Raw genomic sequence first — 26,895 nt, forward strand, 5'->3', positions numbered from 1 at the left:
CAATGTATTACTGGGACCTAACTGAACACATTTGGTGGATCAATGACAAAAGGGATATGTGTGTAGCCACTAATCACTAGCTCGCTCCCACTAGTGTATGATATGTACATATAGTGACCTCCACTAATATTGACACCCTTGATAAATATGAGCAACGAAGGCTGTGAAAATGTGTCTTTATTGTTTAACCTTTTGATCTTTTGTTAAAAAAAGACAGACAAATACTTTGCTCTCATGGATATCAAACAATTGCAAACACAACACAGGTTTATATATATATATATATATATATATATATATATATATATATATATATATATAAATCTTTGTTAAATAAATGTGTGGCACAATTATTGGCATCCTTTTAGTCAATACTTTTTGCTACCTCCCTTTGCCAAGATAACAGCTCTGACTCTTCTCCTATAATGCCTGATGAGGTTGGAGAATAATTGGCAAGGGATCTGAGACCATTCCTCCATACAGAATCTCTCCAGATCCTTCAAATTTCGAGGTCCACACTGGTTGACTCTTCTCTTCCCACAGGTTTTCTATGGGGTTCAAGTCAGGGGACTGTGATGGCTATGGCAGGACCTTGATTTTGTGGTCAGTACACCATTTTTGTGTTGATTTTGATGTATCTTTTGGATCATTGTCCTGCTGGAAGATCCAACCACGGCATATTTTAAGCTTTCTGGTAGAGGCCGTCAGGTGTTGAGTTAATATTATTATTATTATTATTCTTTATTTATAAAGCGCCAACAGATTCCGCAGCACTGCCCATGGGTACAAGGATAACAGTACAGTGGAGAAACAATATGATAAGACACAAAATTTTACAGACAAATACAGGGGGAATTGAGGGCCCTGTTCCCGTGGGAACTTACAATCTAGATGGGTAGGAGGATTGGAAACAGGAGGTGGGGACTGCAGAGGTGAGAATGATATTAGTGAGGAGATAGAGGGCAACTGTTAGTTAATTGGTTAGTTTGTTAATAAGTCAGGTGATAAGCTTCCCTGAACAGAAAGGTCTTTAGGGAACGTTTAAAGGAGGAGAGGTTAGGGGCAAGTCTGACATCTCGAGGAAATGCGTTCCATAGGTTTGGTGCCGCACGAGAGAAGTCCTGTAGTCTAGAATGAGAGGAGGTGATGGTAGAGGATGCAAGAAGCAGGTCGTTGTTGGATCTTAGGGGACGGGCAGGAGTATATTTGTTGATGAGTGAGGACAGGTAGGGTGGGGCAGCATTGGTGAGGGCTTTGTAGGTCAGGGTGAGAATTTTGAATTTAACTCTGTTGTGAATGGGGAGCCAGTGAAGGGACTCACAGAGAGGCGCAGCAGAAACAGAGCGTCGAGAGAGGTGGATTAGTCTGGCAGATGCATTTAGGACGGATTGGAGGGGAGATAGGTGGGAGAGAGGGAGGCCAGTTAGTAAGTTGTTACAGTAGTCAAGTCGGGAAATTACCAGGGAGTGGATGAGCTGTTTGGTAGTTTCAGCACTCAGAAACAGGCAAATTTTGGAGATATTGCGTAGGTGGTTGCGGCAGGATGAAGAGAGCAGTTGGATGTGTGGAATGAAAGACAGATTTGAGTCAAGCGTGACTCCGAGGCAGCGGACTTGGGGTGATGGGGAGATAGTGGTGCCGCCAACAGTGATAGAAAAATTAGAGACTGGAGTGGAGCTAGAGGGGGGAATTAGAAGTAGTTCCGTCTTGGACATATTTATTTTTAGGTGGTGAGAGGCCATCCAGGAGGAAATGCCAGATAAGCAGTCGCTGATGTGAGAGTTGACAGAAGGAGAGAGTGCAGGGGTGGAAAGGTAGATCTGGGTATCATCAGCATAGAGGTGATAGCTGAAGCCATAGCTGTTGACAAGTTTACCCAGTGAAGAAGTGTAAATAGAGAAGAGTAGAGGACCCAGGACAGAGCCTTGAGGTACTCCAACAGACAGGGGCAATAGAGAGGAGGAGTCACCAGCAAAAGAGATTGAGAAGGATCTGTTAGAGAGATAAGAGTGAATCCAGGAGAGGGCAGTGTCACAGAGACCAAGAGAACTGAGAGACTGTAGGAGAAGGGGATGGTCAACAGTGTCAAAGGCAGCAGATAGGTCAAGTAAGATGAGTATAGAGTAGTAGCCTTTGTTTTTAGCAGAAAGGAGATCATTAGTAACCTTGGTGAGAGCAGTTTCAGTTGAGTGTTGGGAACGGAAGCCAGATTGCAGGGGGTCGAGCAATGAGTTGGAGGACAGGAAGTGGGTTAGGCGATTGAAAACTAGTTTTTCGAGGAGTTTTGAAGCTAGTGGGAGCAGTGATATGGGGCGGTAGTTTGCAGGGGAGTTAGGGTTGAGGGAGGGTTTTTTGAGGATGGGGGTGACCATCGCATGTTTGAAGGAGGCAGGGAATGAGCCGGTAGAAAGGGATAGGTTAAATATGTGAGTAAGAGCCGGAGTGAGGGTGGTAGACAGAGGAGGGATTAGATGTGAAGGAATAGGGTCAAGTGGGCAGGTAGTGAGGTGTGAGGAAGACAAAAGGGAAGCCACTTCACTCTCAGTGGTTGGGAGGAAGGTGCAGAGAGTGGCAGAGGGGGTGACTGGGAGCGGAGTTGGGAGATTGCCGGTTTGTGTTTGGGATGTTTCCTTGGATTGCAAGTGTTTTATTGAGAAAATAGTCAGCGAGGTCTTGAGCGCTGAATGCAGATGAGGGGGGTGGTGCAGGTTGGTAGAGGAGAGAGTTGAAAATAGAGAAGAGTCTTTTAGGGTTTGAGGAGTGAGTGGATATATGGATATGGAGAGGAGAAGTAGGTTTACTTAGCTAAGGGAAGGCAGAGGTGTAAGAGTAGAGAATGAACTTATAGTGCATGAAATCATGTTCAGAGCGGGATTTCCTCCAGGCACGCTCAGCAGTGCGGGAGCATTTTTGTAGGTGACACGTTTGTTGGGAGTGCCAGGGTTGGAGCTGACGACGTGGGGCTTTGCGAGGTTGGGGTAGAGCGAGAGTGTCAAGTGCAGCAGAGAGAGTTTTGTTATAGTGGGTTATAGCAAGGTCAGGGCAGGATATCGTGGAAGTGTGGGGGAGGCGTAGTTGAATAAGATTGGAGAGTTGGGGAGCGTCCACAGTGTGCAGATTTCTGCTGGTGCGGGGGAGAGAGGGGGAAGTAGGTTTAGTATCTATATTAGGATTAAAGGTGAGCAGATGGTGGTCTGAGATGGGAAATGGGCGACATGCAACATTAGAGAGAGAGCAGAGATAGGAGAATACCAGATCAATTGAGTGTCCTTTGCGGTGGGTAGGGAATAGGGTGGATTGTGACAGGCTGAAGGAGTTAGTGATATTTGATAGAGTCCATGATGCCATGTATCCAAATAAAATGTCCAGGTCATCTGGCAGAAAAACAGCCCCAATACATGAACGATTTACCACCATATTTAATCATGGGCATGAGGTACTTTTACATATGGCTACCTCTCTGTGTGCGTCAAACCCACATCTGGTGTTTATTGCCAACAAACTCTATTTTAGTTTCATCTGACCATAGAACCTAATCCCATTTGAAGACACTTGAGTTTGTTTTTAGATGAGAATATAGGTTAAGGTTTTGTTCTTGAAACCCTTCCAAACAACTTGTGGTGATATAGGTGATGTTGGATTGTAGTTAGAGACTTTCTGACACCAAGATGCAACTAACTTCTCCAGCTGTGATCCTTGGAGATATTTTGGCTACTCTATGCAACTAACTTCTCCAATTCTCCAGCTGTGATCCTTTGAGATTTTTATGGCTACTCAAACTATCCTCTTCACAGTGCGTTGAGACAATATAGACACACATCCTCTTCCAGGTTGGTTCATAACATTTCCAGTTGACTGGAACTTCTTAATTGTTGCCCTGATGGTGGAAAGGGCATTTTCAATGCTTTAGCTATTTTCTTATAGCCACTTGTGGCACATCACAGCTATATTCCTTGGTCTTACCCATTGTTATGATCTGACTAAGGAAAATTGGCCTATGTGTTACCTCATATTTATACTCCTGTGAAACAGGAAGTCATGGTGAGCAATTTCCTGTTACTAGTCACCCAGGTGTACTAAAAAATGTAAAATATCAATCAGCTAGTTTACAAGTTTGTGCGTTCATCTTTTAATGCTGAAAATATGGTCATTTCAGCGTTAAAACAGCACCGCAGCCATTACAAGTCTTGTCATTATAGGTGTACCGCAAGCCTATTAGCCTTTAATGCAACATCAGTCCCACACTTGTAAAAATTATGTTTTTAATGGGATTCCCACAGTGCTGGTATTACGAGTTTTGCATTCTGGCTAAAAAAATGGCGTTACAGCCTAAAACGTCAAGATCTGTACCGCCATCTAAAGTCAGTAGTTATGAGTGTTACGCTACAAATCTGTAACAAAACACTCATAACTAAACTGCTACAAAGTACAATAACACCCATAAACTACCTATTAACCCCTAAACCGAGACCCTCCCACATCGCAAACACTATATTAAACTTATTAACCCCTATTCCGCCGCTCCCGACATTGTCAGCACTATAATAAACTTATTAACCCCTAAACCGCCGCCTTCACGCATCACAAACACTATTTAAATATAATTAACCCCTAATCTGCCTTCCGCCCACATCGCCCCCACTATACTATAGTTATTAAGCTCTACACCGCCGCCACAATAATAAACCTATTAACCCCTAAACCATAAGCCCCCCACAGCGAAAAAAACTAATTTAAACTATTAACCCCTAAACCGAAAGCCCCCACATTGCAATAAACTAAATTAAACTAGTAACCTCTAAATCTAACCATAACCCTAACTTTAGATTAAAATTACAATTTCCCTAGCTTAAATTAAATTAAAATTTACCTGTCAAATTAAAAAAAACTAAGTTTAAACTAACAATTAAAATAACATAATTATTAAACTAAAATTAAACTAACTACCAATTAAATTAAACTAAACAAAACATTAAAAAAATCCTTACACTACAAAGTATACTATAGTACAAATTACAAAGTATCCAATTACAAAAAATAAAAAAGACTAAATTACAAAAAATAATAAACACTAAATTACGAAAAATAACAAACAAAATGATCAAAAATAAAAAAGAATTACACCTACTCTAATAGCCCTATCAAAATAAAAAAGCCCATCCAAAATAACCCCCAAAATACCCCCCCAGCCTACAATAAACTGCCTTTTGTAGGGCATTGCCCTAAGTTAAACAGCTCTTTTACCTGTAAAAAAAAAATACAAAGACCCCCTGAACAGTAAAACCCACCACCCGACCAACCCCCCAAAATAAAAAACCTAATTCTAACAAAAACCTAAGCTACCCATTGCCCTGAGAAGGCTATTTGGATGGGCATTGCCCTTAAAAGGACATTTAGCTCTTTTACATGCCCAAACCCTAAACTTAAAAAAAAAAACACCCAAAAAACCTAACACTAACCTCTGACGATCCACTTACAGTTTTTGAAGTCCCGCTTGAAGAATCTTCATCCCGACGGAGTCCTCATTCAGGCAGCGAGAAGTCTTCATCCAGATGTCCTCTTCAATCTTCATCCCGGCGGCATCTTCTATCTTGATCCCAGCGACGTGGAGCGGGCCCATCCTGAAGACATCTGGAGTGGCGCATCCTCTTCATAGGTCGCCGCCGTACACTAAATCTTCAATGCAAGGTACACGATCCAAGATGGCGTCCCTTGCATTCCTATTGGCTGAAATTTTTTAATCAGCCAATAGGAATTAGAGCTGCTAAAATTAGCCAATAGGATTTAAGCAGCTCTCATTCTATTGGATGATGAATCAGCCAATATAATTAGAGCTGCTTAAATCCTATTGGCTGTTCAAATCAACCAATAGGATTTAAGCAGCTCTCATTCTATTGGCTGATTGGATGAAGATTGAGGAGGCCGCCTGGATGAAAACTTCTTGCCGCTTGGATGAGGACTTCACCGCCGGGATGAAGATTGAAGAGGCCGTCTGGATGAAGACTTCTCGCTGCCTGGATGAGGACTTCCCTGCCGGAATTAAGATCGTTCAAGCAGGACTTCAAAAACTGTAAGTGGATCATTGGGGGTTAGTGTTAGGTTTTTTAAGGGTTTTTTGGGTGGGTTTTTTTTTTAGTTTAGGGTTTGAGCATGTAAAAGAGCTAAATGCCCTTTTAAGGGCAATTCCCATCCAAATGCCCTTTTTAGTGCAATGGGTAGCTTAGGTTTTTTAGATAGTTTTTTTTTAGTTTGTGGGTTTGAGGGGTGGGGATTTGTAATGTTAGTGGGTCTTTGTTTTTTTTTTAAAGGTAAAAGAGCTGTTTAACTTAGGGCAATGCCCTACAAAATGCCCTTTTAAGGGCTATTGGTAGTTTATTTTAGATTAGATTTTTTATTTTGGGGTGTTTTTTTAATGGGTATTAGAATAGGAATAATTTTTATTATTTTTGATAATTTGTTATTTTGTGTAATGTATTTTTTTTAGGAGTGTTTGTTTTTCTTTTGTAGGAAAATATCTATTATATTTAGGGCAATGCCCTACAAAAGGCCCTTTTAAGGGCCCTTGGTAGTATGGGGGGTGGGGGTTTGTATACTGTTAGGGGGTGTTTTTTTTTTTTAAAGCAAAAGAGCTGTTTAACTTAGGGCAATGCCCTACAAAAGGCCCTTTTAACCCCTTAATGACAGAGGACTTACCAGGCACGTCATAGAAAAACATTCCCTTAATGACAATTGACGTACCTGGTACGTCCTCTGTTGTTAGCAGTGCTGGAAGCGATCATGGGGTGAGCGCGCACGCAAAATATGCCCGAGAAAAAAAAAAACCAGATCAATAAAGATGCATGGGGATCTTCTTTGTTTAGTAAGGGATCTGGGAGGGGGAGGGATGTAGATACTTAAGGGGGGGCAGCTACACTACAGAAAACTAATTTTTAATCTAAAAAAGTTAAAAAAAAACTATTTTTGGGGGCAAATTGGGTACTGGCAGACAGCTGCCAGTACCCAAGATGGCGGCAAATAGGTAGAGGGGGAGGGTTAGAGAGATGTATGGGGGGATCAGGGAGGTTGTGGGGTAAGGGGGGATGCAGACTGCAGACAGTATGAAAAAAAAAATAACAAAAAATAATAAATGATTTTTATTTCAGTACTGGCAGACTTTCTGCCAGTACTTAAGATGGCGGTGACAATTGTGAGGTGGGGGAGGGAAGAGTGCTGTTTGAGGGAGGTCAGGGGGGGATCAGGGGGTGGGATGTGTCAGGTGGGAGGCTGATCTCTACACTAAAGATAAAAATTAACCCTACAAGCTACCTAATTAACCCCTTAACTGCTGGGCATATTACAAGTGTGGTGCGCAGCAGCATTTAACGGCCTTATTATTACCAAAAAGCAACGCCAAAGCCATATATGTCTGCTATTTCTGAACAAAGGGGATCCCAGAGAAGCATTTACAACCATTTATGCCATAATTGCACAAGCTGTTTGTAAATAATTTCAGTGAGAAACCTAAAATTGTGAAAAATTTAACAGTTTTTTTTTATTTGATCGTATTTGGCGGTGAAATGGTGGCATGAAATATACCAAAATGGGCCTAGATCATTAATTTGGGTTGTCTATTACACTACACTAAAGCTAAAATTAAACCTAAAAGCTCCCTACAAGCTCCCTAGTTAACCCCTTCACTGCTGGGCATAATACACGTGTGGTGTGCAGCGGCATTTAGCGGCCTTCTAATTACCAAAAAGCAACGCCAAAGCCATATATGTCTGCTATTTCTGAACAAAGGGGATCCCAAAGAAGCATTTACAACCATTTATGCCATAATTGCACAAGATGTTTGTAAATAAATTCAGCGAGAATCCTAAAGTTTGTGAAAAAAATTGTGAAAAAGTCAACAATTTTTTTTATTTGATCGCATTTGGCGGTGAAATGGTGGCATGAAATATACCAAAATGGGCCTAGATCAATACTTTGGAATGTCTTCTAAATAAAAATATATACTTGTCAAGGGATATTCAGGGATTCCTGAAAGATATCAATGTTCCAATGTAACTAGCGCTAATTTTTTAAAAAAAAGTGGTTTGGAAATAGCAAAGTGCTACTTGTATTTTTTGCCCTATAACTTGCAAAAAAAAAAAAGAACATGTAAACATTGGGTATTTCTAAACTCAGGACAAAATTTAGAAACTATTTACAATGGGTGTTTTTTGGTGGTTGTAGATGTGTAACAGATTTTGGGGGTCAAAGTTAGAAAAAGTGTGTTTTTTTTCCATTTTTTCCTCATATTTTGTATTTTTTTTATAGTAAATTATAAGATATGATGAAAATAATGGTATCTTTAGAAAGTCCATTTAATGGCGAGAAAAACGGTATATAATATGTGTGGGTACAGTAAATGAGTAAGAGGAAAATTACAGCTAAACACAAACACTGCAGAAATGTAAAAATAGCCATTGTCATTAAGGGTAAGAAAATTGAAAAATGGTCCGGTCATTAAGGGGTTAAGGGCCCTTGGTAGTTTATTTTAGATTTGGCTTTTTTATTTTGGGATGGTTTTTTTTTTTTTTAAAGGGTAATAGAATAGGAAAATTTTTTATTTTTTTGGATAATTTTCTTTTGTTTTTTTTTGTAATAGTAGGTTTTTTATTTTTTTTAATGGTAGTTTTTTTTCTTTTTTGTAATGTTAGGTTTTAGTGTAAGGTGGCTTAGGTTTTATTTGACAGGTACTTTTGTATTTATTTTAACTAGGTAGTTAGTAAATAGTTAATAACTATTTACTAACTCGTCTACCTAGTTAAAATAAATACAAATTTACCTGTGAAATAAAAATAAAACCTAAGCTAACTATGATATAACTATTAGTTATATTGTAGCTAGCTTTGGTTTTATTTCACAGGTAAGTATTTAGTTTTAAAAAGGAATTAATTAGTTAATAATTGTAAATTTAATTTAGCTCTATTTTAATTATGTTAAAGTTAGGGAGTTTTAGGGTTAGGGTTAGAGTTAGGTTAGGGTCAGGGGTTAATAGTTTAATTTAGGTTGATGCGATGTGGGGGGCTGGCGGTTTTGGGGTTAATAGGTTTATTTAGTGGTATTGATGTGAGAGGCCAGAGGTTTAGGGGTTAATAGCTTTATTTAGTTGCGGCGATGTCAGGGAGTGGTGGAATAGGGGTTAATATATTTATTATAGTGTGGGCGATGTTGGGGTGCGGCCGAATAGGGGTTAATAACTTTAGTATAGTATCGGCGATATCGGGAGCGGCAGATTAGGGGTTAATACCTTTATTTAGGTGTCAGCGATATCAGGAACGGCAGATTAGGGTTTAATAACTGTATGTAGGCGTCGGCGATGTCAGGGGCAGCAGATTAGAGTTGTTTAGACATAGGGTTTATGTTAGGGTTTTAGGTTTAAACCGTATTTTCTTTTTCCCCATAGACATCAATAGGGCTGCGTTACGGAGCTTTTCTTTCCGCGATCGCAGGTGTTAGACTTTTTTCTGACCCGCTCTCCCCATTGATGTCTATGGGGAAAGCGTGCACGAGTCTGTCAAATCAGTACTTGATTTTGGTGCAGTATCGAGCTTAAAAACCCTATATCGCCCGCACAAGCCTGGTTTATTAAAACTTGTAATGGCAGCGCTATAGGGGATTAAATAACGCCACTTTTGTTGCGTTTGTTAATTTCCCTATATCGCTCAAAACTCGTAATCTAGGCGAATAGGAATATAGTTCAAATATATTTTTCTCATATGAACTCATAGGGGTGCCAATAATTGTGCCACACATATATTTAACAAAGATTTTTTTATATAAACCTGTGTTGTGCTAGCAACTGTTTGATATCCATAATAGCAGAGTATTTTTGTGTATTTTTTTTTTTTAACAAAAGATCAAAAGGTTAAACAAGTGACAATTTTTCACAGCTTTCTTTGCTCATATTTACCAAGGGTGCCAATATTAGTGGAACAGATATCAAGAGAATAAAGTAAAAACATAATTTATGTAAGAACTTACCTGATAAATTCATTTCTTTCATATTAGCAAGAGTCCATGAGCTAGTGACGTATGGGATATACATTCCTACCAGGAGGGGCAAAGTTTCCCAAACCTCAAAATGCCTATAAATACACCCCTCACCACACCCACAAATCAGTTTAACGAATAGCCAAGAAGTGGGGTGATAAAAAAAGTGCGAAAGCATATAAAATAAGGAATTGGAATAATTGTGCTTTATAAAAAAAAATCATAACCACCACAAAAAGGGTGGGCCTCATGGACTCTTGCTAATATGAAAGAAATGAATTTATCAGGTAAGTTCTTACATAAATTATGTTTTCTTTCATGTAATTAGCAAGAGTCCATGAGCTAGTGACGTATGGGATAATGACTACCCAAGATGTGGATCTTTCCACGCAAGAGTCACTAGAGAGGGAGGGATAAAATAAAGACAGCCAATTCCTGCTGAAAATAATCCACACCCAAAATAAAGTTTAATGAAAACATAAGCAGAAGATTCAAACTGAAACCGCTGCCTGAAGTACTTTTCTACCAAAAACTGCTTCAGAAGAAGAAAACACATCAAAATGGTAGAATTTAGTAAAAGTATGCAAAGAGGACCAAGTTGCTGCTTTGCAAATCTGATCAACCGAAGCCTCATTCCTAAACGCCCAGGAAGTAGAAACTGACCTAGTAGAATGAGCTGTAATCCTTTGAGGCGGAGTTTTACCCGACTCGACATAAGCATGGTGAATTAAGGATTTCAACCAAGATGCCAAAGAAATGGCAGAAGCTTTCTGACCTTTTCTAGAACCGGAAAAGATGACAAATAGACTAGAAGTCTTTCGGAAAGACTTAGTAGCTTCAACATAATATTTCAAAGCTCTAACAACATCCAAAGAATGCAACGATTTCTCCTTAGAATTCTTAGGATTAGGACATAATGAAGGAACCACAATTTCTCTACTAATGTTGTTGGAATTCACAACCTTAGGTAAAAATTCAAAAGAAGTTTGCAACACCGCCTTATCCTGATGAAAAATCAGAAAAGGAGACTCACAAGAAAGAGCAGATAATTCAGAGACTCTTCTGGCAGAAGAGATTGCCAAAAGGAACAAATCTTTCCAAGAAAGTAATTTAATGTCCAATGAATGCATGGGTTCAAAAGGAGGAGCTTGAAGAGCCCCCAGAACCAAATTCAAACTCCAAGGAGGAGAAATAGACTTAATGACAGGTTTTATACGAACCAAAGCTTGTACAAAACAATGAATATCAGGAAGATTAGCAATCTTTCTGTGAAAAAGAACAGAAAGAGCAGAGATTTGTCCTTTCAAGGAACTTGCGGACAAACCTTTATCTAAACCATCCTGAAGAAACTGTAAAATTCTCGGAATTCTAAAAGAATGCCAGGAAAAATGATGAGAAAGACACCAAGAAATATAAGTCTTCCAGACTCTATAATATATCTCTCTAGATACAGATTTACGAGCCTGTAACATAGTATTAATCACAGAGTCAGAGAAACCTCTTTGACCCAGAATCAAGCATTCAATCTCCATACCTTTAAATTTAAGGATTTGAGATCCTGATGGAAAAAAGGACCTTGCGACAGAAGGTCTGGTCTTAACGGAAGAGTCCACGGTTGGCAAGAGGCCATCCGGACAAGATCCTCATACCAAAACCTGTGAGGCCATGCTGGAGCTACCAGCAGAACAAACGAGCATTCCTTCAGAATCTTGGAGATTACTCTTGGAAGAAGAACTAGAGGCGGAAAGATATAGGCAGGATGATACTTCCAAGGAAGTGATAATGCATCCACTGCCTCCGCCTGAGGATCCCAGGATCTGGACAGATACCTGGGAAGTTTCTTGTTTAGATGAGAAGCCATCAGATCTATTTCTGGAAGTTCCCACATTTGAACAATCTGAAGAAATACCTCTGGGTGAAGAGACCATTCGCCCGGATGCAACGTTTGGCGACTGAGATAATCCGCTTCCCAATTGTCTATTCCTGGAATATGAACCGCAGAGATTAGACAGGAGCTGGATTCCGCCCAAACCAGAATTCGAGATACTTCTTTCATAGCCAGAGGACTGTGAGTCCCTCCTTGATGATTGATGTATGCCACAGTTGTGACATTGTCTGTCTGAAAACAAATGAACGATTCTCTCTTCAGAAGAGGCCAAGACTGAAGAGCTCTGAAAATTGCACGGAGTTCCAAAATATTGATCGGTAATCTCACCTCCTGAGATTCCCAAACCCCTTGTGCTGTCAGAGACCCCCACACAGCTCCCCAACCTGTAAGACTTGCATCTGTTGAAATTACAGTCCAGGTCGGAAGAACAAAAGAAGCCCCCTGAACTAAACGATGGTGATCTGTCCACCACGTCGTACAATCGGTTTTAAAAATATTAATTGAGAAATCTTTGTGTAATCCCTGCACCATTGGTTCAGCATACAGAGCTGAAGAGGTCGCATGTGAAAACGAGCAAAGGGGATCGCGTCCGATGCAGCAGTCATAAGACCTAGAATTTCCATGCATAAGGCTACCGAAGGGAATGATTGTGACTGAAGGTTTTGACAAGCTGAAATCAATTTTAGACGTCTCTTGTCTGTCAAAGACAGAATCAATGAACTTTTTAGTGAATTGATCCTTCAACCATGATCTTGAAGAAACAACACAAGTCGATTCGTATGAGATTCTGCTAAATGTGAAGACTGAGCAAGTACCAAGATATCGTCCAAATAAGGAAATACCACAATACCCTGTTCTCTGATTACAGACAGAAGGGCACCGAGAACCTTTGTAAAAATTCTTGGAGCTGTAGCTAGGCCAAACGGCAGAGCCACAAACTGGTAATGCTTGTCCAGGAAAGAGAATCTCAGGAACTGATAGTGAGCTGGATGAATCGGAATATGCAGATATGCATCCTGTAAATCTATTGTAGACATATAATGCCCTTGCTGAACAAAAGGCAAGATAATCCTTACAGTTACCATTTTGAATGTTGGTATCCTTACATAACGATTCAATATTTTTAGATCCAGAACTGGTCTGAAGGAATTCTCCTTCTTTGGTACAATGAAGAGATTCGAATAAAACCCCAGCCCCTGTTCCAGAACTGGAACTGGCATAATTACTCCAGCCAACTCTAGATCTGAAACACATTTCAGAAATGCTTGAGCTTTCACTGGGTTTACTGGGACACGAGAAAGAAAAAATCTCTTTGCAGGAGGTCTTATCTTGAAACCAATTCTGTACCTTTCTGAAACAATGTTCTGAATCCAAATATTGTGAACAGAATAGATCCAAATTTCTTTGAAAAAACGTAATCTGCCCCCTACCAGCTGAGCTGGAATGAGGGCCGCACCTTCATGTGGACTTAGAAGCTGGCTTTGCTTTTCTAGAAGGCTTGGATTTATTCCAGACTGGAGATGGTTTCCAAACTGAAACTGCTCCTGAGGATGAAGGATCAGGCTTTTGTTCTTTGTTGAAACGAAAGGAACGAAAACGATTATTAGCCCTGTTTTTACCTTTAGATTTTTTATCCTGTGGTAAAAAAGTTCCTTTCCCACCAGTAACAGTTGAGATAATAGAATCCAACTGAGAACCAAATAATTTATTACCCTGGAAAGAAAGGGAAAGTAGAGTCGATTTAGAAGACATATCAGCATTCCAAGTTTTAAGCCATAAAGCTCTTCTAGCTAAAATAGCTAGAGACATAAACCTGACATCAACTCTGATAATATCAAAAATGGCATCACAGATAAAATTATTAGCATGTTGAAGAAGAATAATAATATTATGAGAATCATGATCTGTTACTTGTTACGCTAAAGTTTCCAACCAAAAAGTTAAAGCTGCAGCAGCATCAGCCAATGATATAGCAGGTCTAAGAAGATTACCTGAACACAGATAAGCTTTTCTTAGAAAGGATTCAATTTTCCTATCTAAAGGATCCTTAAAGGAAGTACCATCTGCCGTAGGAATAGTAGTACGTTTAGCAAGGGTAGAAATAGCCCCATCAACTTTAGGGATTTTGTCCCAAAACTCTAATCTGTTGGACGGCACAGGATATAATTGCTTAAAACGTTTAGAAGGAGTAAATGAATTACCCAAATTATTCCATTCTCTGGAAATTACTTCAGAAATAGCACCAGGAACAGAAAAAACTTCTGGAATAACCACAGGAGATTTAAAGACCTTGTCTAAACGTTTAGATTTAGTATCAAGAGGACCAGAATCCTCAATTTCTAAAGCAATTAAAACTTCTTTAAGTAAAGAACGAATAAATTCCATCTTAAATAAATATGAAGATTTATCAGCATCAACCTCTGAGACAGAATCCTCTGAACCAGAAGAATCATTAGAATCAGAATGATGATGTTCATTTAAAAATTCATCTGGATAAAGAGAAGTTTTAAAAGACTTTTTGTGTTTACTAGAAGGAGGAATAACAGACATAGCCTTCTTAATGGATTCAGAAACAAAATCTCTTATGTTATCAGGAACACTCTGAACATTAGATGTTGTTGGAACTGCAACAGGTAATGGTACTTTACTAAAGGAAATATTATCTGCATTAACAAGTTTGTCATGACATATAATACAAACAACAGCTGGAGGAACAGCTACCAAAAGTTTACAGCAGATACACTTAGCTTTGGTAGTTCCAGCACCAGACAGCGATTTTCCTGAAGTATCTTCTGACTCAGATGCAACGTGAGACATCTTGCAATATGTAAGAGAAAAAACAACATATAAAGCAAAATTGATCAAATTCCTTAAATGACAGTTTCAGGAATGGGAAAAAATGCCAAAGAACAAGCTTCTAGCAACCAGAAGCAATGAAAAATGAGACTTAAATAATGTGGAGACAAAAGCGACGCCACATCCGGAACGCCGACATTTTTGGCGCAAAAGAACGTCAAAAAATGACGCAACTTCTGGCGACACGTATGACGCCGGAAACAGAAAAGATTTTTTGCGCCAAAAAAGTCCGCGCCAAGAATGACGCAATAAAATGAAGCATTTTCAGCCCCCGCGAGCCTGACAGCCCACAGGGAAAAAGTCAAATTTTTAAGGTAAGAAAAATGATTGATTCAAATGCATTATCCCAAATATGAAACTGACTGTCTGAAAAAAAGGAATGTTGAACATTCTGAGTCAAGGCAAATAAATGTTTGAATACATATATTTAGAACTTTAAAAAAAGTGCCCAACCATAGCTTTAGAGTTTCACAGAAAATAAGACTTACTTACCCCAGGACACTCATCTACATGTTTGTAGAAAGCCAAACCAGTACTGAAACGAAAATCAGCAGAGGTAATGGTACATATATAAGAGTATATCGTCGATCTGAAAAGGGAGGTAAGAGATGAATCTCTACGACCGATAACAGAGAACCTATGAAATAGACCCCGTAGAAGGAGATCATTGAATTCAAATAGGCAATACTCTCTTCACATCCCTCTGACATTCACTGCACTCTGAGAGGAAAACCGGGCTCCAACCTGCTGCGGAGCGCATATCATCGTAGAATCTAGCACAAACTTACTTCACCACCTCCATAGGAGGCAAAGTTTGTAAAACTGATTTATGGGTGTGGTGAGGGGTGTATTTATAGGCATTTTGAGGTTTGGGAAACTTTGCCCCTCCTGGTAGGAATGTATATCCCATACGTCACTAGCTCATGGACTCTTGCTAATTACATGAAAGAAATTGAGAATAGTAAAATTGTCTCTTAAAAATGCATGCTTAAGTTAAGTTTAATTTTCACTTTCACATCCCTTTAAAACAAAATTGTTTTAAAAAAGATGGAAATTAAGCAATTTATCCAGGCTTGTGGGATTGAGTTATGAAAAGTAATTTTAAATAAGTGCCGGAATAATATAATGCTTCTTTATAAGTAAGCCAGTTTTATAAAATAATAACCTACAGTCTACTGAATGTTTTTCAATGTCTTTACCACAAGCCACTGTTCTATTAAAATAGATTAGAATACTTTTTTTTAAATCAATTTTGCAACACAACTTACAGCATATCAACATCACTTTCTAACACATGGTTTTAAGCAGATCCTTTTATAAACATGTTTAAGAATTCTGTCTTAAATCAAATACAATATATTTTAGATTGCAGAAATGACCTTTATTATTGCTACCTTACAGCTCTGTAAATAAAGCAGGAGGGTCGCTAGAGATACAATATAAAATTAATAGCTCATTAGGCACCGTATTATTCAATCAAGGATTTTATTCCAGCATAGCAACACCCCTATCATAATTATATTTGATTGACATTTATGAAACTTATAAACATTATGATATATTGAAATGTCAATATTTTATATGACGTGGGCACCTCTGACCCAATTAAAGTATGTAAATGTGATAGGTTTTTTATGCTATCTACGTCTTGGAACTGATAGAGACTTTATGCTTGTTGGGTACATTTTGTGTTTGGTCAAATTATTTATTTTGCTTTATAGTTTAACTAAACATAGCTCAAGGTTTCAATAAAGTTGCATTTTAAACATAAAAATAAAAATTTAATGGACATGATAACATTTACTTGTAAAAAAGTTGGATTAATTTAGTACACATGCTTTAGCAAAACACTGTTTACTGTGCTCCGAGCATATGTACTTATGCCTTGTGTGCCTTCTTGTAAACACCTGCTCAAACGTCTATATGCAGGCAGAGTCTGAATACAGGGGGCAAATGTAGATATGCCCCTCCATAGCTCGTAAAAGCTATTACTGAAACAGTGCTAACCTATACTAAAAGCATATTTGCTGCTAGATTTGTACATCAAAATATGCCTATTCAAATCTGGAATGCATTAATCTTTGTTTCAGTATTAAGTTCCTTTGTACATTCTGGATGCTATTCCTCCCAACAAACTACACATCAAGGAAAGTGCAAGCTCCACTTTGATGGTCCTTTGAATTGAATTTACCTGGTTGTCTATCACTATAGTAAATTTTTATCACGTACCATTCCAAAATGTTCTTGCCTGTTGCATTTTTGAAGGGTCTATACATATTCCATTGGTGAGCGGAAAGTTTTTTTTGCAGGCTGTGCACTCATCATAGTCTGGTCCCAAACACGATTCACATGATTTGTGACAAGACTCACATTCTCGATCAATGTCATCAGCATAAAACCCAACACCACAGTTACTTACACATGCACCATCTGCAACAAGAAAACATTATACATAATATCATATGAATTATGCTTGAGATATACAAGTGGGTATTGAAAAGAATCACCCCCTTTGAAAATAATCACATTTTGTTGCTTTGCAGCCTGAAATAAAGACAGACACAGTTTTTGTTTATCCAGTTGTAATTACTCAGTGCAACTTATAACATCCAAGTGAAAGATATAACACCAACATGTGAGGCAAAAATAAAGACAATTTAAAAACAGAATCACTGAGTTTTAAAAAGGATCACCCCCTCCTAAAATGACTTGTAAACTCAATCAGGTGTAGCTAATCACCTTCTCAATGGCACACACAAAGCCATTTGACCTTCAACTGTGATCAGCTGTGGGCATATTGATTAGCTCAGCATGAAAAGAGCTTTCCTGGAGCATCCCAGTCCCTGGTAGTGCAAATGAAGCAAACAATCAACTATGGGTGGCAATTGTATCTAGTGACATGACTAAGGACTGATTGCAAGCCCGAAATGTTGTATATTTGACATACTATGGACCCTGCCATGTTTGAACAAAGGTCCCTTTTTAAAAATATTCGGTGACTGGAACTCGATTTCATTACTGTGCAATTATAAGACACATCTACTGTCTTGCTATAGAATAATGTATCAGTCAAGTTTAGTTTAAAAAAATTAACATCTTGTTGACTGGGTTTGTTTCTCTGCACCCCGTGATTTTGTTCCCTACCTGGATTACAAACGACAGAAAAAAAGACAAATGAATGTCCATTTTATTTTAGCAAAAGAGCTATAATCACCTCAACTAGGGCACTGCCGACAAATGTCCTTCTCAGGGCAATTTTTTAAAAATAGTTTTTTATGGGTGAGGTACTTTGGTTTTAGGATAGGGTTATTGCATGCAAAAGAGCTATAATAACGTCAACTAGGGCACTGCTCAACAAATGCCCTTTTCAGGGCAATTTGTAGAGTAGGTTTTAGTGTTAGTTTTTTTTTAGGGGTGGGTTTTTTAAGTGGACTTTAGTTTTAGGATAATGTTTGCTTTTTTATTTTTGGTAGTTTTTTATTTTCTGTAATGGTAGGTTTTTTTATTTTTTGTAACTTAGGGGTGCTAGGTTAGGGTTGTTAGTGGGGTTAGCTGTTAGGGGGTATTTTTTGATGGGGGGTTGTGGTTGTTAGGTGGTTAATAGGTTAAGGGGTATTTTGAGCTGGGGGTTGTGGCGGTTAGGCGTTAATAGATTAGAGGGTATTTTGCAATGAGGGGGGTTGTAGCGGTAAGGTGGTTAAAAGGTAAGGGGAATTTTGCAATGGGGGTTGTGGTGGTTAGGGGGTTAATAGTGAAGTGGGTTGATTTGGCTATGTGGAGGTTTAGGGGTTAATAGTGTAGTGGGGTGATTTGCCATGGGCTATGTGGCAGTTAAGGGACTGATAGTGTAGAGTGGTGATTTGTGGTGGGCTATGTGTCGGTTTTGGGGTTAATAGTTTGGTGGGGTAATTTGCAGTGGGCTATGTGGTAGTTTAGGGGTTAATAGTGTAGGGAGTTTATTGCAGTGGGCTATGTTGCGGTTTAGGGATAATTAGAATAGGGTGCTTATTGCGATGCGGGTTAGTGCGAGAATTTGGGTGTTAGTTTTGCTTTTTCAGTTTGCACGCTCCATTGATTGCGACTTTGCTAGATGGAGGTTTTTTGCATGCATCGGCTGCCCTTGAGTGCAAACTTTACTTTCAACTTGCTATACAAGCACAAACTAATGCTTTAAAAAAGCCTCCATCTAGCAAAGTTAATGAGCGAGCAGGAAGCAAAATAGCGCTCCACTCGAAATGTAGCCCTTAATCAAAGTGCTTTAATAATAACAATATAAGGTAAATACACACATGATAAAAACAGAAAAATATATATATTTTTTAATAATAACATCATAATATCAACCCAAAATACAAACTGATTAAATACAGATTATGTATTTCCCAATGTACTCATACTAATCTGGCTATAGAATTATAGAATTATGAAAATTAAAATTCAGTCAATTTTCATATTTAAAAGGACAGTCAAGTCCAAAAAAGACTTTCATATTTCAAATAGGGCATGTCATTTTGAACAACTTTCCAGTTTACTTTTATCACCATTTTTGCTTTGTTCTATTGGTATTCTTAGTTGAAAGCTAAACCAAGGAAGGCTGATGACAATTTCTAAGCCCTTGAAGGCCGCCTCATACCACATGCTTTTTTAATTGCTTTTCACAACAGCAGAAGAGCTAGTTCATGTGGGCCATATAGATAACATTGTGCTCACACCTGTGGCTTGTGGCAGACACTGCACTAATTGGCTAAAATGAAAGTCAATAGATAATAAATAAAATGTCATGTGATCAGGGGGCTGTCAGAAGAGGCTTAGAAACAAGGTAATCACAGAGGTAAAAAGTACATTATTATAACTGTGTTGGTTATGAAAAACTGGGGAATGGGTAATAAAGGGATTATCTATCTTTTTAAACAACAAAAATTCTACTGTTGACTGCCCCTTTAAGTGTGGTATTACATGTACGAGTGGGAATTCAAATTTCCAGATATTATGTAGTTATTTAAAAAAATATATTTACCTAATATCTTAATTATTAAAGTTTTTTTTTATAAAGTGTGACATTTCTCCCCTGGTACTTATAACTACTGGCTCTAATTTTATTTTTTCACTATAGTCAGGTACTTGATAGTTGTGTCTTGTTTTCAGGTTGGGGCTTTATAACTCCAATCTCTTTTTTTTCTTCTCCTTTTTTGTAATTACGTGTAAAGCAATCCCTGGGCACCACTGTTCTCATATACTGTAGATATTTTTAAATTTATATGTCTATCTATCTATCTATCTATCTATCTATCTATCTATCTTTCTCTCTCTCTCTCTCTCTCTCTCTCTCTCTCTCTCTGTCTGTCTCTTTGTCTGTCTATCTATCTATCCATCTATCATTTGCAAAAATTATTTATTAAAATCAATTGAATAGTCTTACATTGTTGACAACTATATTAGCACTTGGACATTGTCTATTTATTACTGAACAATATATAAACAAATAATTGTACATAAAATAATGTATTTACTAGGTTAAAATAATATTAAGTTCTTGAAAAAAAAGAGAAAACAAATGTTCCTGTCTGTAAAACTAAATGCTGTACTGGTATGGGATATAATGTAGCATTTGGAACTTACCTTGGAGAAAGAATCCTTCCTCACACCAGAAACACTCATCTTCAGTGCAGGTAAAACAAGAGAAATCACACTCAATACAGATCATCTCTGAGTCTTTGTTGTAAGTATTATCTGGGCAATTCTCATAGCAGAGACTTTCAAACCTACAAGAAGGGAACTCTGTTAGACTAGGTACACTTTTGTATCACATAGTCACATAGGCCTAGATTTAGAGTTCGGCGGTAAAAGGGCTGTTAACGCTCCGCGGGCTTTTTTCTGGCCGCACCATAAATTTAACTCTGGTATCGAGAGTTAAAACAAATGCTGCGTTAGGCTCCAAAAAAGGAGCGTAGGGCATTTTTACCGCAAATGCAACTCTCGATACCAGAGTTGCTTACGGACGCGGCCGGCCTCAAAAACGTGCTCGTGCACGATTCCCCCATAGGAAACAATGGGACTGTTTGAGCTGAAAAAAAACCTAACACCTGCAAAAAAGCAGCGTTCAGCTCCTAACGCAGCCCCATTGTTTCCTATGGGGAAACACTTCCTACGTCTGCACCTAACACTCTAACATGTACCCCGAGTCTAAGCACCCCTAACCTTACACTTATTAACCCCTAATCTGCCACTCCCGCTATCGCTGACCCCTGCATATTATTATTAACCCCTAATCTTCCGCTCCGTAAACCGCCGCAACCTACGTTATCCCTATGTACCCCTAATCTGCTGCCCTAACATCGCCGACCCCTATGTTATATTTATTAACCCCTAATCTGCCCCCCACAACGTCGCCGACACCTACCTACACTTATTAACCCCTAATCTGCCGAGCGGACCTGAGCGCTACTATAATAAAGTTATTAACCCCGAATCCGCCTCACTAACCCTATCATAAATAGTATTAACCCCTAATCTGCCCTCCCTAACATCGCCGACACCTACCTTCAATTATTAACCCCTAATCTGACGACCGGAGCTCACCGCTATTCTAATAAATGTATTAACCCCTAAAGCTAAGTCTAACCCTAACACTAACACCCCCCTAACTTAAATATAATTTTAATCTAACGAAATAAATTAACTCTTATTAAATAAATTAATCCTATTTAAAGCTAAATACTTACCTGTAAAATAAACCCTAATATAGCTACAATATAAATTATAATTATATTATAGCTATTTTAGGATTAATATTTATTTTACAAGCAACTTGGTATTTATTTTAACTAGGTACAATAGCTATTAAATAGTTAAGAACTATTTAATAGTTACCTAGTTAAAATAATAACAAATTTACCTGTAAAATAAATCCTAACCTAAGATATAATTAAACCTAACACTACCCTATCAATAAAATAATTAAATAAACTACCTACAATTACCTACAATTAACCTAACACTACACTATCAATAAATTAAATAAACACAATTGCTACAAATAAATACAATTAAATAAACTAGCTAAAGTACAAAAAATAAAAAAGAACTAAGTTACAGAAAATAATAAAATATTTACAAACATAAGAATAATATTACAACAATTTTAAACTAATTACACCTACTCTAAGCCCCCTAATAAAATAACAAAGCCCCCCAAAATAATAAATTCCCTACCCTATTCTAAATAAAAAAAGTTACAAGCTCTTTTACCTTACCAGCCCTGAACAGGGCCCTTTGCGGGGCATGCCCCAAGGATTTCAGCTCTTTTGCCTGTAAAAAAAAACATACAATACCCCCCCCCCAACATTACAACCCACCACCCACATACCCCTAATCTAACCCAAACCCCCCTTAAATAAATCTAACACTAATCCCCTGAAGATCTTCCTACCTTGTCTTCACCATCCAGGTATCACCGATCCGTCCTGGCTCCAAGATCTTCATCCAACCCAAGCGGGGGTTGGCGATCCATAATCCGGTGCTGAAGAGGTCCAGAAGAGGCTCCAAAGTCTTCATCCTATCCGGCAAGAAGAGGACATCCGGACCGGCAACCATCTTGATCCAAGCGGCATCTTCTATCTTCATCCGATGACGACCGGCTCCATCCTGAAGACCTCCACCGCGGACCCATCTTCTTCCGGCGACGTCCAACTGCAGAATGACGGTTCCTTTAAGGGACGTCATCCAAGATGGCGTCCCTCGAATTCCGATTGGCTGATAGGATTCTATCAGCCAATCGGAATTAAGGTAGGAATATTCTGATTGGCTGATGGAATCAGCCAATCAGAATCAAGTTCAATCCGATTGGCTGATCCAATCAGCCAATCAGATTGAGCTCGCATTCTATTGGCTGATCGGAACAGCCAATAGAATGCGAGCTCAATCTGATTGGCTGATTGGATCAGCCAATCGGATTGAACTTGATTCTGATTGGCTGATTCCATCAGCCAATCAGAATATTCCTACCTTAATTCCGATTGGCTGATAGAATCCTATCAGCCAATCGGAATTCGAGGGACGCCATCTTGGATGACGTCCCTTAAAGGAACCGTCATTCTGCAGTTGGACGTCGCCGGAAGAAGATGGGTCCGCGGTGGAGGTCTTCAGGATGGAGCCGGTCGTCATCGGATGAAGATAGAAGATGCCGCTTGGATCAAGATGGTTGCCGGTCCGGATGTCCTCTTCTTGCCGGATAGGATGAAGACTTTGGAGCCTCTTCTGGACCTCTTCAGCACCGGATTATGGATCGCCAACCCCCGCTTGGGTTGGATGAAGATCTTGGAGCCAGGACGGATCGGTGATACCTGGATGGTGAAGACAAGGTAGGAAGATCTTCAGGGGATTAGTGTTAGGTTTATTTAAGGGGGGTTTGGGTTAGATTAGGGGTATGTGGGTGGTGGGTTGTAATGTTGGGGGGGGGTATTGTATGTTTTTTTTTACAGGCAAAAGAGCTGAAATCCTTGGGGCATGCCCCGCAAAGGGCCCTGTTCAGGGCTGGTAAGGTAAAAGAGCTTGTAACTTTTTTAATTTAGAATAGGGTAGGGAATTTATTATTTTGGGGGGCTTTGTTATTTTATTAGGGGGCTTAGAGTAGGTGTAATTAGTTTAAAATTGTTGTAATATTATTCTTATGTTTGTAAATATTTTATTATTTTCTGTAACTTAGTTCTTTTTTATTTTTTGTACTTTAGCTAGTTTATTTAATTGTATTTATTTGTAGCAATTGTGTTTATTTAATTTATTGATAGTGTAGTGTTAGGTTAATTGTAGGTAATTGTAGGTAGTTTATTTAATTATTTTATTGATAGGGTAGTGTTAGGTTTAATTATATCTTAGGTTAGGATTTATTTTACAGGTAAATTTGTTATTATTTTAACTAGGTAACTATTAAATAGTTCTTAACTATTTAATAGCTATTGTACCTAGTTAAAATAAATACCAAGTTGCCTGTAAAATAAATATTAATCCTAAAATAGCTATAATATAATTATAATTTATATTGTAGCTATATTAGGGTTTATTTTACAGGTAAGTATTTAGCTTTAAATAGGATTAATTTATTTAATAAGAGTTAATTTATTTCGTTAGATTAAAATTATATTTAAGTTAGGGGGGTGTTAGTGTTAGGGTTAGACTTAGCTTTAGGGGTTAATACATTTATTAGAATAGCGGTGAGCTCCGGTCGTCAGATTAGGGGTTAATAATTGAAGGTAGGTGTCGGCGATGTTAGGGAGGGCAGATTAGGGGTTAATACTATTTATGATAGGGTTAGTGAGGCGGATTCGGGGTTAATAACTTTATTATAGTAGCGCTCAGGTCCGCTCGGCAGATTAGGGGTTAATAAGTGTAGGTAGGTGTCGGCGACGTTGAGGGGGGCAGATTAGGGGTTAATAAATATAATATCGGGGTCGGCGGTGTTAGGGGCAGCAGATTAGGGGTACATAGGGATAACGTAGGTGGCGGCGCTTTGCGGTCGGAAGATTAGGGGTTAATTATTGTAAGTAGCTGGCGGCGATGTTGTGGGGGGCAGATTAGGGGTTAATAAATGTAATATAGGGGTCGGCGGGGTTAGGGGCAGCAGATTAGGGGTACATAAGTATAACGTAGGTGGCGGTCGGAAGATTAGGGGTTAAAATTTTTAATCGAGTGGCGGCGATGTGGGGGGAGCTCGGTTTAGGGGTACATAGGTAGTTTATGGGTGTTAGTGTACTTTAGGGTACAGTAGTTAAGAGCTTTATAAACCGGCGTTAGCCAGAAAGCTCTTAACTCCTGCTTTTTTCAGGCGGCTGGAATCTTGTCGTTAGAGCTCTAACGCTCACTGCAGAAACGACTCTAAATACCAGCGTTAGAAAGATCCCATTGAAAAGATAGGCTACGCAAATGGCGTAGGGGGATCTGCGGTATGGAAAAGTCGCGGCTGCAAAGTGAGCGTTAGACCCTTTAATCACTGACTCCAAATACCAGCGGGCGGCCAAAACCAGCGTTAGGAGCCTCTAACGCTGGTTTTGACGGCTACCGCCGAACTCTAAATCTAGGCCTTAGTTTGCATTCAAGGATACATAGCTATCCGGCTGTCTGTTTATCTATATATCTATCTTTCAGTCATCTATCTATCTAAGTATCTATCTGCCTATCTATCTATCTATCTATCTATCTATCTATCTCATTGTTTTAGCATTGCAAATCAATTTTTTTTTGTTATTCACATAAATACATTAGTAATGAATAATATTAAAAACAAATGGTATCTTACATGTAGTATCCATTAATACAGGAGGTGCATGTTGTAGGATCATCTAGAAAAAATAAAGATGTCAAAAACAGTAAAAGGCTTTAGAAAATGTTAGTTACACAGAATATTGGTTTAGTAATGCAATAAATCTATTATCCTTTAACATTATATATATATATATATATATATATATATATATATATATATACATATAACAGGGCTGTGATATTCTGGAAAACAAGGGTTTACCAAATTTATGTTTCCAAAAAAAAAAAAAAATTACTGTAACCTAACTCCCTTTGTATAGTACAAAAATACAGGAGATGAGTATTAATGCAATATTTTCATAATAAAAAATAAAATCCAAATAACAAAAGAATATCCATCAATAGTAACATTTTTTTTTATTTAAAGGGACATGAAACCCAAATTGTTTCTTTCGTTATTTAGAAAGAGCATGCAATTTTAAACAACTTTCTAATTTACTTCTATTATCTAATTTGCTTAATTCTCATGATATCCTTTGCTGAAAAGCATATCCAGATAGGCTCAGTAGCTGCTGATTGGTGGCTACACATAGATGTGATTGGCTCACCCTTGTGAATTTTTATTTCTTCAACAAAGGATATCTAAAGAATGAAGCAAATTAGATAATAGAAATAAACTGGAATGTTGTTTAAAATTGTATTCTCTATCTGAATCATAAAAGAAAAAAAAAAATGGGTTTAGTGTCCTTTTAAGTTTGCAAGCTGAGGGGTCACTGCACAAGCCCCAAATCAGATAAGCAATACGAAAGAGCAACAATACTTGTGAAGCTTAAAGTCCAAAAACTTTTTTCAATAAAAGGAGCAGGTACATACATGGACTACGTTTCGGGCTAGAAGCCCTTACTCATCTCCCATACAGTATATGATAAAAACAAAAATCTTAAATACCTGTACACAGGTGTATTACTCCACCCCAATTAACCCTTAAAGGGACACTGAACCCAATTTTTTCTTTCGTGATTCAGATAGAGCATGCAATTTTAAGCAACTTTCTAATTTACTCCTATTATCAAATTTTCTTCATTCTCTTGGTATCTTTATTTGAAATTCAAGAATGTAAGTTTAGATGCTGGCCCATTTTTGATGAACACACTGTGTTGTTCTTGCTGATTGATGTATAAATTCCCCCACCAATAAAAAAGTGCTTTCCATGGTCCTGAATCAAAAAAATAGCTTAGATGCCTTCTTTTTCAAATAAAGAAAGCAAGAGAACGAAGAAAAATTGATAATAGGAGTAAATTAGAAAGTTGCTTAAATTTGCATGCTCTATCTGAATCATGAAAGAAAAAAATTTGGGTTCAGTGTCCCTTTAAGTGCTAACCTTAAAAAACTGCTAACAGTGCCACCTAGTGGTTACAATAAAAGATCATTCAAATACACAAAATAAAAATGTATAATATACAGATACAAGAAAGTAACAGTATACATACATTATACATAACCATGTTATACTTTAGATCAATTTCTAAACTTATAAGAATAAACACCTTTTCAACTCTCTATTCATACCTTTCAAAACATTTTTTTGACTGCTGCTTAATGAAGTGAATACATAAGAATCAGATATTTGTTTTTTGTATTCGGGAATTTAATATTTGGCAGTATTACAACAGAAAATAATAAAATAAAGATATATATATCATTGATATTAATAATTATTTGCAGTTAATGTGCTTCTAACATTAAAAAAGAGGAAAATAAACTGTTTTCTTCATGATGAGGTAAATAATATTTATGGTACTATCTTTCTATTTTTAATAACCATTTCATAAACAGTTTTTCTGTCTCATATTACTGCTGCACTTCTATGTCACAAA

General features: G+C 38.0%; 1 protein-coding gene across 2 annotated transcripts in view; it reads right to left on the minus strand.

The window, feature by feature from the left end:
* PCSK5 (proprotein convertase subtilisin/kexin type 5) overlaps nucleotides 1-26,895 on the minus strand; it is an 868,299-nt gene that overhangs the window by 57,353 nt on the left and 784,051 nt on the right. The window contains exons 25-28 of one of the 2 annotated variants that reach the window (XM_053702492.1): nucleotides 25,053-25,095; nucleotides 20,381-20,523; nucleotides 16,987-17,191; nucleotides 5,460-5,472 (exon numbers count right to left, since the gene is read on the minus strand). In XM_053702492.1, the coding sequence (XP_053558467.1) occupies nucleotides 5,460-5,472; nucleotides 16,987-17,191; nucleotides 20,381-20,523; nucleotides 25,053-25,095 (404 nt within the window). The remainder of the gene's footprint in view (nucleotides 1-5,459; nucleotides 5,473-16,986; nucleotides 17,192-20,380; nucleotides 20,524-25,052; nucleotides 25,096-26,895) is intronic. The other variant, XM_053702490.1, reaches the window with a different exon arrangement.

This window comes from Bombina bombina, chromosome 2 (genome assembly GCF_027579735.1).
Source record: "Bombina bombina isolate aBomBom1 chromosome 2, aBomBom1.pri, whole genome shotgun sequence".
Classification (NCBI taxonomy): Eukaryota; Metazoa; Chordata; class Amphibia; order Anura; family Bombinatoridae; genus Bombina; species Bombina bombina.